We start from the raw sequence: 14,173 nt of genomic DNA, 5'->3' as shown, positions 1-14,173 counted from the left end.
TTACCAGGCTAGGTAACATCTTCAGCAGAGTTTAGGGAATGTCAATGTCAATGTTCTGTTTATAAGGGCTTCAGGTGTAGGTGTGTCAAGTGAGGGTCTTGTGATGGGCCAGGTATGTGTCATCAGTGAGAGGCTTGTGATGAGAACGAACCTTCACCCTCATCCTACACCCGAGCTACAGATACTTGCCACTATTGCAAACAAAAGACTCTCAAATGATATGTGCCAAATATATTCAATGCAATGTTTATGTCTGAGATACCCTTATTTATTAAAATATTAATGTTAAATGTTAGCCATTCACTTGATAATTTCTGAAAACAAAGTAAATTTTCAGGCTGGAGACAGCAGCTAAATGAAAAAAAATCATTCATTGAATCTATATGGCTATCCATCTGTTAATTAGTATAATAAACCTAAAAACACAAACACAAAGTAAGTTAAAATAATTTTAATACAATAGCCAGGCTCTTATAACACGATTATACTATATAATAGCCCTGTGTCTGGGGAAAGAGACTATTCAGCCTTGTGGGGAAGTCAAGAAAGCTGGACTGCCATATGCTACAGGGAGGCTGTTCTATACAGCAGGTACCAGAAAAGTAATGTTTATCACCTAGGTGACACCAGATGATATTAGTCAATAGAGAAGATCTCTAGTATGTCCACCCTGACTGATCTATTTGGATAGGCAGAAACCCACAGGGACAGATGGTCCCACAAGTATTCTGGCCCTGTACCCTGCAGGGCTTTAAATGGGGTAATCAGCACTTTGAGTTGCACCAGAAAGCATACCGGAAGGCAGTGCAGCTTTTGCAACAGCAATGTAGCAGGGATGAACCTTGGTGTGCCCATTGTCATGGTTCTGACTAATGGACCCAAACAAATTAGAACTCTGAGGCTTGAGGTTTCCTCAAAGAACATGTTTATTGGATACATAATATTGGCATGGTCAAAAGTGAAACCAACTCTAAAGTTCCCCCCAGGAATTCAGTGTAACTAAATGTAATGCTTCGCTCCCCTTTACTATGCTATTGATCACGCTACCCAATGAAGGCAATTGGTGGGCTCCATGACACTTCTTCTCTCAATCTTCCATTACTGTGGGAATGACCTCTTATCTGCTTGCTCCTTTTGAATCTTTGTCCCTTTGGCTGAGGCACATTTGACGTTTGCCCAAGGACTTTGCAGCAAATTAACCCACTCGGTCGGTGTTTGTGAAGAGGGGGGTTCCTTGGTATATTCAGGCATGGGAATGAATTCCCTGCCAGTAGCTATTTTAAAAGTAGTAAGTCCAGTACTGCTGTGCACAGTATTGTTGTATGCCACTTCAGCAAAAGGCAGAAGGTCTGCCCAGTTAGTTTGCTGATAGTTAACATAGCATCTTAGATACTGATTGTGTTTCCTCATTCAGTGGCTCCATTCGTACGTGGATGAAAAGCTGAGCTGAGCCGAGCCCCTAGGTCAGGGGTCAGCAACCTTAAAACACTCAAAGAGCCACTTGGACCTGTTTCCCAGAGGGAAAAAAACACTGGGAGCCGCAAAATGCGTGCGTGCGTGCACATGAGGGGTGGAGCTTGATTGAAGAGTTTAAAAAAAAATAGAGCCTTCTGTGCATGAGTTCTCTCTCTCCCCTCCCTCTCTCCCCTCCCTCTCTCCCCTCCCTCTCCCTTCTGCTCACCTGGCAAGCTGGCTTCATGCTGTTCTTGGACAAGGTGATACACATTCTTACTGGGTTGACTCTCCTGCCCTTTCTTTCTGCTGCTTCCTGTGGAGACGCAGCAAAGGCAGGAGCCCCACCCAATAAGCTTGTCAGCTTCTCAGAGAACAGCATGAGGCCACTCTCTTTTACACACACACACACACACACACACAGAGAGAGAGAGAGAGAGAGAGAGAGAGAGAGAGAGAGAGAGAGAGAGAGAGAGAGAGAGAGAGAAGGGAAGCGCAAGTGCCTCTCTGTCTCTCTGCAAATGGTGGAGGAGGACTAGGAGCCGCAGGAGAAGGCTGAAAGAGCTGCATGTGGCTCCAGAGCCACGGGTTGCTGATCCGTGCCCTAGGTGGACCCTATTAGTTTCAGAAACTCCCTCCAGAACTTTATTATGAATTCTACCCCTCGGTCTGATATAATTCTTCTTGGTGCTCTTCAGCTGGGGAGCCAGCACTAAGCATTCAGCAGTTCGGTGTCCTTGCTGGCCGCACCTGAAGCACTTGATAAGGTGGCCAGTAGAAGCTCTGGGAGAGTTGGCTACTGAAGCCACTATTGGACATCTTCCAAACTGGTGCATTTCCTGGCTTCGCCTTGGCTTTGATTCGGGAACACTGGGCTTCTTATAGCGCTTAAGCTCAATGTCTACTGTCACTGCCATCCAATACCACTCCTGGATTAGCTCAAGAATCCCCCTGTAAGTGCATGCTTGAAACAGGTCACAGTCCAATCCCTCCTTAAAGCAGTGAATTAACAATCACTCTGGCCACTGTCTTATTCTGCTTGTGACCCATCGGAACTCTTGAACAAACTCCTTCGTGGGTTGGCTTCTCCACTCAACTTGCAGAGTCTGAGACTTGACTTCAAATCTGGCTATTAATTCTTCCAGGAAAAGATCTATGTTCTCCAGTTCCGCTGCATCCTCATCATGAAGACTGATCATCCACTGCAGCCTCCCCTTCTAGGTTTGCTACCACTGCATTCACCCTCACTCTCTCGTCAGGGTAGGCAGGAGCGAAGCGGTCTAAGTGAGCCCACATCTGGTTGATAAAGACAGCTTATCTGCATCCTCGTCAAATGTGGTTCTGATTGGCGTTGGGTCCCCAGGAGGTGGAGGCACCCAATGCACTGGGGGCAATTCGGGATGCTGGTACTGGGGTCATGGCTGACATTGAGCCCATCTCTGGAACCCTCTTGGTTTCCCCACTGGATTCGCAGTTGGAGTGGAGGGCTTCATCTGGGCATGAGGTTGACACTGCTGCTAGCCTGAGATGTGGGGAAGCTGCATGCGGCACAGAGGAGTGGTTGGGTTGCCCTGGCTTCGGCTCAAGCTGAGACCTCGAACCTGGCAGTTGGGGCCACTTCTCTAATTTCTATTTAGTTGAATTTCTCCTTCAGCCATTCGACCAAGTGCCCAAGGACTGCTGTCAGGTACTTCCATTCCCCCAATTCATCCCATCCCAATGCCCTCTTTACTCTCCATTTTGGCATGAGAGAGTATGGGAAGAGACAAAGGAGAACTCGGCCTTGGTGGTACTTTTGTGTTGGAAGTCCTCTGCTCAGTATAAATCTCTGATGGCTAGAACTTCTTCCAGCACCGCTGGTCTGTCAGGCTTGTCTGCACAGACGTTTGGCTAAGCACTTATCGGTAGAACTGCCCTCGGTCTGGGTAGCCATCTGTGTCCCATCTGCAGGGGTTGCATTGGGATTAGTAGTTTTAGTTTATTAATAGTTTATTAATATTTCTATACCGCCCTTCTCCCGAAGGACTCAGGGCAGTGAACAGGGCAAGAATAAAAATGCAAACTTACAAATATTAAAAAAAGATTAAATACATGCCCACTAAAAAACAATCAATACAATACAATTTAAACCCCAATAAAACAGCAATAAAAAACCCCACCAATCCCCCATCAGGCCAGGCCGGCTTGTTCGAATAAAAATGTTTTTAGATCGCGGCGAAAGGAGCGAAGATCGGGTGCCATCCGGAGCTCTACCGGTAACTGATTCCATAGTTCCGGGGCGCCCACAGAGAAGGATCTCACCCTGGGGGCCACCAATCGACGTTCTCTGATCGGTGGCACCCTGAGGAGGCCCTCTCTGTGGGAATGCACAGGGCGTAGGGAGGTTGATGCCGGTGTTCCCTAAGGTACTCCGGACCCCTGCCATGTAGGGCTTTAAACACCATTACTAGTACCTTGAATCTCACCCAGAAGACAACTGGTAACCAATGCAGCTCACGGAGCAGAGGTGTAACATGGGAGTATCGGGAGACTCCCAACACAACTCTCGCGGCTGCATTCTGTACCAGTTGGAGCCTCCGGGTGGTCCTCAAGGGCAGCCCCATGTAGAGAGCGTTGCAGTAGTCCAGATGAGAGGTCACGAGCGCGTGAGTGACCATGCATAAGTCTTCCCGGCCTAGATAGGGCCGCAACTGGCGCACCAGGAGAACCTGGGCAAAAGCCCCCCTAGTCACAGCCACTATATGATCTTCCAAGGTAAGCTGTGAATCTAGGAGGACTCCCAAGTTGCGAGCCCAATCTACGGGGGGTAATAGTTCACCCCCCATGGAGAGAGATGGAATATCCGAATTGGCCCGGGATGAATGTATGCAAAGCCACTCAGTCTTGTCGGGGTTGAGTTGAAGTGTGTTCCTCCCCATCCAGACCCGAACCGCCTCCAGGTAGTAGCCGCTTCCCCTTTCTTCTCCATCCTGGAATCTTCTCCGACTCTTTACCATCTTCCCAAAAGAATTGGATAGGTGGTGGGGGTTCAGGACCCTGAAGAGTGCTCTTCGATAGCCTTCTATCTTAATGCAGGGGGGGGGGGGAAGAGAGTTGATTTAATATCATGGTTCTGACTAATGGACCCAAACAAATCAGAACTCCAAAGTTTGAGGTTTCTTCAAAGAACATGTTTATTGGAAATATAATATCGGCACTGTCAAAAGTGAAGCCAACTCTAAAGTTCCCCCCAGGAATTCAATGTAACTAAATGTAACACTTCCCTTCCCTTTACTATGCCATTAATCACACTACCCAATGAGGGCAATTGGCAGGCTCCATGATACTTCTTCTCTCCACCTCCCAGCACCTGTGGGAATGACCTTAGTTCCCACGGGATCGTTCCGTATTTAGACTAGCAATCCTTTTGCTTTCTCCCCCCCCCTTCCCAAACCTGTGTGGCAACTGAGAACGACAAAGATGGCTTCAACCAGGTTCGTTTCAGAAGGTGACACCCAGAACTGTACTCCTTCATTCTGGATTAGCTAAAACTTCCAATTATTAACCATAGTCCCTTGTAGAGCATATTGCAATACTCCAGTTGAGAAGTAAAGCATGAGTGATCATGAGCAGAACCTCCTGGCCCAGGAACAGATGCACTTGGTTCACAAGATGAACTCATGCTAATCGCCTCTCATCCTCACTCTAGCCACTGTGTTTCCATGTTCAAGGAGTGCTACTTTGTTAAAAATTTTAAAAGAGGATTTCCAAACCCAAAGATATTCCATCTTGCTTGAGTTGGGTGACACCTCCATCCATAACCTCACAGCCTTCAGGCACTGAATGGCAACATTTGGTGATGTCATTTGTTCGACAAGGGGTAGAGATATATATCAGGATAAAGAGTATTTCATCCAATGCCAGTGAATGAACTTACTGGCCAAAACTTTTGTTAAACAGCATGTCATAAACATAAAGTGCCAGTTGTATCCAGCCAGGTCTCCAGCCATTATTGCCAGTGAATCCAGCAGGTACTCTTACTCTCCTGTAAGTCACCTAATTAAACTGAAAAGTACCTAACCACTGGGGGGGGATGAAAGCCCTAACACAATTATTGCTTTAAAAACATACATATTTCATTTATTTTGTTGCTTTATCCCTATCTACAAATACTTCAAATTCTACAATATTTCCTTTAATGCGAAAAACCCTTATCAAAAACATTAATCAGACCTCCTCCCCTTAATTGAATAACTTGTCTGTTTCTTGTTTTGTGAACAGACCTTTTGTTTTTGCTCTGGCCTGGCTTTTACAGATTTCTCTAGTTAATCCAGCTTTTTTGTTTCTCGCTCCTTTTTTTCTGTTTTCTCCTAAACTCATTCTGGTTCTAGTTATCACTGGAAAACAACATATTGTCATGGTTGCCATAGACGAGACCAAATAAATCAGAACTCCCAGGCTAGAGGGTTCCTCAAAGAACATGTTTATTGACTGCATAGTATCAGTACAGTCAAAAGTGAAACCAAGTGTGAAATCCCCTTCAAAGAGAAACACTATTACAAAGTTAAACTTCCCACCCCATTGCTATGCAATAAGCTACATTCCCCAATAGAATAGTTTCACGAGCTTTCTAACCAAATGCTCATCCCCCCCCAACGGACAGACATGACCTTGGTTTCCACAGATAGTGAATTGTTTAGACTAGCAGAAATCCTCCATACCCGCTCCCATTCCTGTGGCAACCTAGAATGAGCAAGATGGCTGTAGCCAGGTTCATTCTAGAGTTGACACATAGAATCACCAATCTGCTTCCATACATACATAAGCTAGATGAAACCAGCTCATACTTTCTGACATATTTTATCTTATTTGTTAGTAATTTAAATTATATCTTCACTTTTCTGCATGTATTCATCAACTTCCCATGATCAGAACATGTTGATTCAGGTCTTAGTTTTATAAATACACAATTTAACTTTTTTAAAAAAATGTTTCTTTTTACTCTTTTCTATTCAAACATGCAGTCTCCCATATGCTACAGTTTTTAACAGATAAAACTATAAATATTGACAATTACCATTTTAGTTAACCAGCAATTTGAGATCACATCACCTTTATCCCACCTTACTTTATAAGTAACTCAAGGTGGTAAACATACATTATACTCCTTTCTCCTCCTATTTTCTCCACAACAACTCTTTGAGGTGGACTCAGCAGAGAAAGAGCAACTGGTTTAAGGTCACTAGCCAGCTTCCATACCTAACGTGAGACTAGAACTCTCAGTCTCCTGGTTTCTAGACCAGCACCTTAACCTCTACACCAGTTATTGTTGACAAGCATGTTTGAGACAACAGAATACTGTATTCCAACAAGAGAACATAATCCTAACCATGATGCACTATGATGGAAATATATGGTTTGATCTGTTTTGTAACTGTCATGGTATCTATCCAAACTTAAAATGATTATGGGTCATGCAACACAAATCCTAAATGCAAAAGTTAATATGCAACAAAATAGCTGAAACAGAAAAAATGTTATGCTCTCACCTTAATCCAACTGAAATATTGTGGCATGGCCTGAAGCAAGCAGTTCATATAAGAGAGTCTGAAAATATCAGAATTTTGCAAAGATGAATGTTCAAAATACCTCCAAGCTGATATGCAGGATTGAGCAACAGAAAGGTTTAATTAAGGTCTGCTGCTAAAAAGAGATGCAATCAGTTATCTTTTTCAGCAAAGACAGTGGTAGTTGGTTTAATGTGTTAATAATATGACAGTATACTATTTTAAGCATTAGTTGTTTAAACAATCTATTTTAATACATAATAGAGACGACACTCTGATCACATTATAGATCACAATTAGTTTCCACAATATGAAAACTAATCAAGGAGAGAAGCAACCTAGAACTAAGGAGAAACTTCCTGACAGTTAGAACAATTAACCAGTGGAACAGTCTGCCTCCAGAAGCAGAGAATGCTCCAGCACTGGAATTTTTAAGAAGAGACTGGACAGCCATTTGTCTGAAATGGTATAGGGTTTCCTGCCTGAGCAGGGGTTGAACTAGACAACCTCCAAGGTCCCTTCCAACTTCTTCTTCTTCTTCTTCTTCTTCTTCTTCTTCTTCTTCTTCTTCTTCTTCTTCTTCTTCTTCTTCTTCTTCTTCTTCTTCTTCTTATTGTTATTATTATTATTATTATTATTATTATTATTATTATTATTATTATTATTATTATTATTATTATTATTATTATTATTATTATTATTATTGCAGGATTATGGCTAGTTTTAGAATGTACAAACTTACTTTCATACTATACTTTCATACACTATGGCCAGTATTTTATAGTGGTCAAAAGACTAAACTTCAAACCAGGAAATCCCTGGTTCAACTACTGCTCAAAACAGAAGATGATCTCAGAAGATGAGGTGGAAGAGATTTATGTTTCTGATCTTCATCTTCAGTAATAATGGCTTTCTTATGGAGCGACTGTCAGGAATATTGAGGGCAAAGTTAGATATTTGGGAGCATTGTAGATCTTGGTGAAACAGGGTGATCTTAAAGTAGAAAAGAAATGCTTCACTTTTTCCTCTGTTGGGAACATCTCTCTTGAAGTTCCTGTCTCTATATTTTCTTGCATTTGAAACACTAGATTATGATACAAAGCTGTTAAGTTGAGAGAACTATATAATTTCATCATTAAGTACAGTATGCAGTACAGGTACAGTATGGGTGGTACCTTGCTCGATAGTAGTAACTGTGAGAGAGATCTCAGAGTCCTAATGGACAATCACTTCAATATGAGCCAGCAGTGTGCTGCAGCTGCCCAAAAAACCAACACAGTGCTAGGCTGCATTAACAGAGGGATAGAATCAAGATCATGTGAAGTATTAATACCACTTTACAATGCCTTGGTAAGGCCACACTTGGAATACTGCATCCAGTTTTGGTCACCACAATGTAAAAAAGATGTTGAGACTCTAGAAAGAGTACAGAGAAGAGCAATAGAGATGATCAGGGGACTGGAGGCTAAAACATATAAAGAACAGTTGCTGGAATTGGGTATATCTAGTTTAATGAAGAGAGGACTAGGGTTGACATGATAGCAGTCTTCCAGTATCTCAGGGATTGCCACAGAAAAGAGGGAGTCAAGCTATTCTCCAAAGGGCCTGAAGGCAGAACAAGAAGCAGTGGATGGAAATTAATCAAAAAGAGAAGCAACTAAGGAGAAATTTCCTGACAGAAAATTAATCAGTGGAACAACTTGCCTCCAGAAGTGGTGAATGCTCCAACACTGGAAGTTTTTAAGAGATTGTACAACCATTTGTCTAAAATGGTATAGGGTTTCCTGGCTGAGCAGGGGGTTGAACTAGAAGACCTCCAAGGTCCCTTCCAGTTGCTGCTGTTGTTGTTATTACTACGTATTTTTATCAATTCATATTCTCTCTGTGGTTATTTAATAGAAACCAAAATTCCAGGCATGACCATCCATTATTTCTGCCTTGAACTAATTCATATTTTATACATTTGAATGGAATAGATAAAATATGAGTTTCATAACAACAACAATAAAAAAGTTGGAAGGGACCTTGGAGGTTTTCTAATTCAACCCCCTGCTCAGGCAGGAAACCCTATACCATTTCAGACAAATGGCTGTCCAGTCTCTTCTTAAAAACTTCTTGTTAACTGATTCTTATATACTTTACTTTTTCATTTCAATTTGTCATGATTTTTTTTGTATGAGAATCCAGTGCAAGTTTTCATATAATTGGTGCTAATGGAAAAGGTATCAATATGTTTTTAAGAAAAATATCACCCACTTCCTTTATGACCATGTTCCCCAGAGGTTGAGCCATGGCCCACTGTGGGGCTATGCACATGAAGGGAATGTAGTCCAGCATATCTGAAAGATGCAAGATTGGAGAAATCTGATTTAGGAATTCTCTTTCACATCAATTAACTTTCATCCTTTATGTCTTTGAAAGCTGTGGCAAACAGATTTTTTTTGGAGTATTCTTCATGAATGTACAGTATAGTACACAAACATAGCAGGAGTCCCCAGGCCGCACAAATGGCAGACGAATGCATGCCAGATCCACTAGCGGGTGCTCATGCTCATATGCAAAGCTTCATTTGTGTGAGCAGCAGACACACACACATATATTTTGCCAGTTGTGCAAATGGAGTTGTGTGCACTTGCACACACAGCTACCACTCATACAGAACCATCCCCTCTTCATCCCCTCCCCCACTCAGCCACCAAGTCAGAAATATTGGGAACCACTGTATTACAGGAAAGAAAAAACGTTCTTCATTCTAGTTGGCAAATATATGTGTCTTTTTTGTTGCTGTAAGACATTTCAGTTTAAATTGTTCAATTTTTGTATTTTTGCATAGATCAGAATATGGCTGCACATCCCTGCTGTCATGCAACACATTATACCTTTTAGGACCTATGTCATCAGGTACTTTTTGCAGATATTTCTGAGTCCTGGAATTTATTTATATAAAATTATAACCTCTTTGTTTATTGAAATTTACTAGCCACCATATTGTTTGAACTTATCTTATAGAGCATGTCTACTCTGTCAGATTTGCAAGATGGACAGAATCAGTTGGAGATAGGGCCATGTAAGGGCTTTATTAGATAACCAGCTCCATAAAATATACTGAGAAGCATATTGGGAAGCCAGTGCAGCTTATATACCTTGGTGTAATTACACTGGACATTTTTTTTTTAAAAAATGCATGATAGACGCTTTCAAACTGAACAGAAATAAAATTTTCGAATGAGAAGGTGAACTATTCCCTCTTGACCACTGTATCAGTTAAATTTGTAATCACTTGGCATCAAGCTATAGCTGTAGAAAGCCATTGTGCAATGGATAGAGAAAATCTGGATTCAAGCACCCATTGAACAGAAAATTAAATCCTGCTTGAACCTAAATAAAATCAAATTACTTCTACCACTCTAGTTCTGAGGGGTGGGGGAAATGGAATAGTAGTATATATTGTAGATAATGTACAAATGTAAGAAATTAAAATTACTGTCAAAAGTCACATGGATTTTCACATGTTTTTGATAACCTATCTCAAATGCTTTCAGCTGAGTCTTAAATGAAATTACACTTAAACTTACTTTTATTTAACTTGAGTGGGCTGGTTTCCTATGACTTACAATTGGACAATTATATTAAAATTATATATTTTTGATAGAAAATATGATGACTGACAAAATTAATTTGACTTGTTTTGTTAATATTAATTTGATCTTCCTTGTATTTCTGCTTAGGTATTTATGCAAACTGTCGGACCAGGAGTTAAGACAAAGTGCAGCTCGTAATATGGCAGATTTAATGTGGAGCACAGTTAAAGAGCCATTAGATACTGCCTTGTGTTTTGATAAAGAGAGTCTTGATCTTGCTTTTAAATACTTTATGTCACCAACCTTAACCATGAGATTGGCTGGACTTAGTCAAATTACAGTAAGAAGCTTTTGAATATATATAGACATAGATATACAAGTAAATAAGTATATGTAAAACTATTCTGAGGCAATGCAGGTAGTCCTTAACTTATGACCACAACTGAACCCAAAATTTTGTTGCTAAGCAAGACATTTGTTAAGTGAGTTTTGGCCCATTTTATGACCTTTCTTTCCACAGTTGTAAAGTGAATCACTGAAGTTGTTAGTAACACAGTTGTTAAATGAATCTGACTTCCTCATTGATTTCACTTGTCAGAAGGTCACAAAAGGGGATCACATGACCCCAAGACATATTTATGACACTACAGCTGTCATAAATATGTGTCAGATGCCAAACGTCTGACTTGATCCTGTGAGCAGGAGGATCCTGCAGTGGTTGTAATTATGAAAAACAGTCATAAGTCACTTTTTTCAGTGTCATTGTAAATTAGAACAGTCACTAAACAAACTATTGTAAGTTGAGGACTATCTGTATTTTTCTTTCCTTCAAGAGTTGTGATTTACTGCCTAAATCGGATTTGCCCTCCACACACAGCAGAATAAGATGATAGGTTATTGAAATGAGAGAATGGGTTGTACAACCTAGGACTGCATATGGGGAAATGACCTTCTAAGAAATCCATCAAGGAATGGCTAAAAGAAAAGAAATGAAGTGTTCTAGAATGGCCAAGTCAAAGTCCAGATCTAAATCCCAATGAGATGCTGTGAGGTAATTTAAGGCAGTCTGTACATGAAAGAAATTCATCAAAGAGAACAATAACAGTGCTGGAAGGGACCTAGGAAGTCTTCTAGTCCAACATCCTGCCCAAGTACCTATATCATTCCAGACAAATGCCTGCCCAATCCTTTTTTAAAAACCTCCAGTAATGGAGCACCCATAATTTGTGAAAGCAAGCCATTCCACTGATTGATTGTTCTCACTGTCAGGACATTTTTCATTAGTTCTAGGTTGGATCTCTCTTTGATAAGTTTCCATCTGTTACTTCTTGTCTTGCCAGTTGAAAAATTCTACATGAAGGAGTGGGGAAAAGTTCCTTCCAGACAATATCACAGGCTTGTAGGCAGTTACAAGAAATGCCTAGATGAGCTGGTTTTTGCCAGCATTTTGCATTAGCAGATACTAGAGAAAATGATGTATTTAAACTATCATTGCTTAGTACTATTTGAATATATATACTATACTTTGGCTCACTGTGTGATACTGTGAACAAATTAAATTCCACACAATTCAATGGAATCAAAATGATCAAACGGCATTTTTATCACACAAACCCACAAAAATGGCAATAAGGGATTATTTGGAAGTAAGATGAAATATCTTCACAAATACAGCAAAATTAAATTAAGGCAGATATTTGATGCAATACTCAAATTTTGCAAAACTTTGTGGGAAGAATCATAATGAAATAATTGCTCTGTTTCTTCAGTATGTACTAAATTTATAGTTTTAAGGAGAGGGAGAGTAGATCTGGTTTTAAACAAAATTGGTAGTAAAATGTGTGTGATTTTGTAGCTGAATTCAGATATTGTCATAACCCATGCAGTTTAATCAAGTTTTTAAAAACAATTTGTAAAACAGTTTAAAACCATATATCATGAGCCAAATTCCAGAGACCGTTCACATGCAGGAAGCTACAGCCAAATAATCCATTCTTGTACATGTTCACAGGTACTTTTGTTTATAAAATAAATGGATATTTTAATAGAGTATAAAATACAAATGATTGTAATGATCAAGATAAAAACTTGCAATTATTAATGAAGTTTAATATGAAAGTATCAGTGTAGCAGTTAGTATATCAAAATGTTCAGTTCTTCATATATTTTAATTATAAAAGGAAAATAACTTTCAAAAGATGTTAATGAAGAACCTATTTTGATTAACTTGCTGTTCTTGTCTAAAATGTATTTCTTTAGTAATTTTATTATAAAAGTTGAGTTACTTTGATTAGTCAATTTTTGAATGATGCTTCATTCAAATCAATTGTATCAATTTGGTATTTATAAATTTATAGTGTTTTTTCCTACTTGTAGAATCAACTTCATACTTTCAATGATGTGTGTAACAATGAATCCTTGGTTTCAGATACAGAAACGTAAGTATCTTTTAACTTTGGAATATTTTCATTTAACTTAGCTCCAATTACATTGCAGTCAACAATAAAATTTCATTAGAATTCTGTGTTAACTGTGATTTTGGAGTCATTCCATGCCAAATGCAAAAATGAAGGTTATTTTACAGTTCTATATGCACATTGTATTTTTAACACATTAATTAAAAAATCTCAAATCCTCTCTAGAAGGTTGAGCTCTCCTTCCAATCTTTCAAATATAAATCCTTTCTTTCCCATAAAAAGTTGTTGATTTTCACCAACTGTAAATGGAATATATCCCAGACACTGATAAGAGAGGGCTTATGTAGCACTCAGACTAAAGAAATTGCATGTGTCTGATAACAATTAATGGAAGTTCTACAATTACCTTCTTATGTTTTCTCCCTCTTATATAGATCCATTGCTAAAGAACTTGCAGATTGGCTAATCAACAACAATGTAGTGGAACATATTTTTGGACCAAATTTGCATATTGAGGTATGTTTCATATAAAGCAGGTTTGTGTCTCTTTATCACAAAGTTTAAGTGTTAATGTTTTAATGTTGATTTAATATTTTCCAGATCATTAAACAGTGCCAAGTGATTCTTAATTTTCTGGCTGCTGAAGGCCGGCTTAGTACTCAGCATATAGACTGCATATGGGCTGCAGCACAGGTACACCCATACTTAAGAAGTTGTGCCAGAAAGTGGTCTCTGGCAAAATACTATTATGCTAATAAAATTAAAATATGGAAAGGCTTGGGTTTAGATGGAATGGAAAATGCATTTATTCAATATGGCAGGTATACAATAAATCCTTCCTTTTGGACCTGAAAGATTTTTAGAGCTGCAAAAACTTTGTGTTTGCAGCTTATTGCCATAGCACTAAATTATGATTTTAATTATATCTGAATTAGATGTGTTTCTTAAATATATGCGTACATGCTTATGTGTAATTATTGTAGATACTACTTATTGTTTTGGGATTTTTGTCATAGAATGGAATGGAATGAAATAGAATAGAGCTGGAAGGGACCTTAGAGGTCTTCTAGTCCAGGCCCCCACTCTATCAGGAGAACCTATACCAGGGGTAGGCAACCTTGGCTCTTTTATGACTCCTGGACTTCAACTCCCAGAATTCCTGAGCCAGCATTTTGCA

At 39.7% G+C, this 14,173-nt stretch overlaps 1 protein-coding gene across 2 annotated transcripts in view; it reads left to right on the top strand.

The window, feature by feature from the left end:
- Nucleotides 1-14,173, top strand: part of USP34 (ubiquitin specific peptidase 34) — a 152,890-nt gene that overhangs the window by 37,755 nt on the left and 100,962 nt on the right. For both annotated transcript variants that reach the window (XM_083348413.1, XM_083348412.1), the window contains exons 6-10: nucleotides 9,832-9,899; nucleotides 10,727-10,919; nucleotides 12,956-13,017; nucleotides 13,431-13,512; nucleotides 13,597-13,689. In XM_083348413.1, the coding sequence (XP_083204539.1) occupies nucleotides 9,832-9,899; nucleotides 10,727-10,919; nucleotides 12,956-13,017; nucleotides 13,431-13,512; nucleotides 13,597-13,689 (498 nt within the window). The remainder of the gene's footprint in view (nucleotides 1-9,831; nucleotides 9,900-10,726; nucleotides 10,920-12,955; nucleotides 13,018-13,430; nucleotides 13,513-13,596; nucleotides 13,690-14,173) is intronic.

The sequence above is a fragment of the Vipera ursinii genome, assembly GCF_947247035.1.
Source record: "Vipera ursinii genome assembly, chromosome: 1".
Taxonomy (NCBI): domain Eukaryota; kingdom Metazoa; phylum Chordata; class Lepidosauria; order Squamata; family Viperidae; genus Vipera; species Vipera ursinii.
The sequence above is the reverse complement of the archived record's forward strand: the minus strand, read 5'-3'. Positions and strand labels throughout refer to the sequence as shown.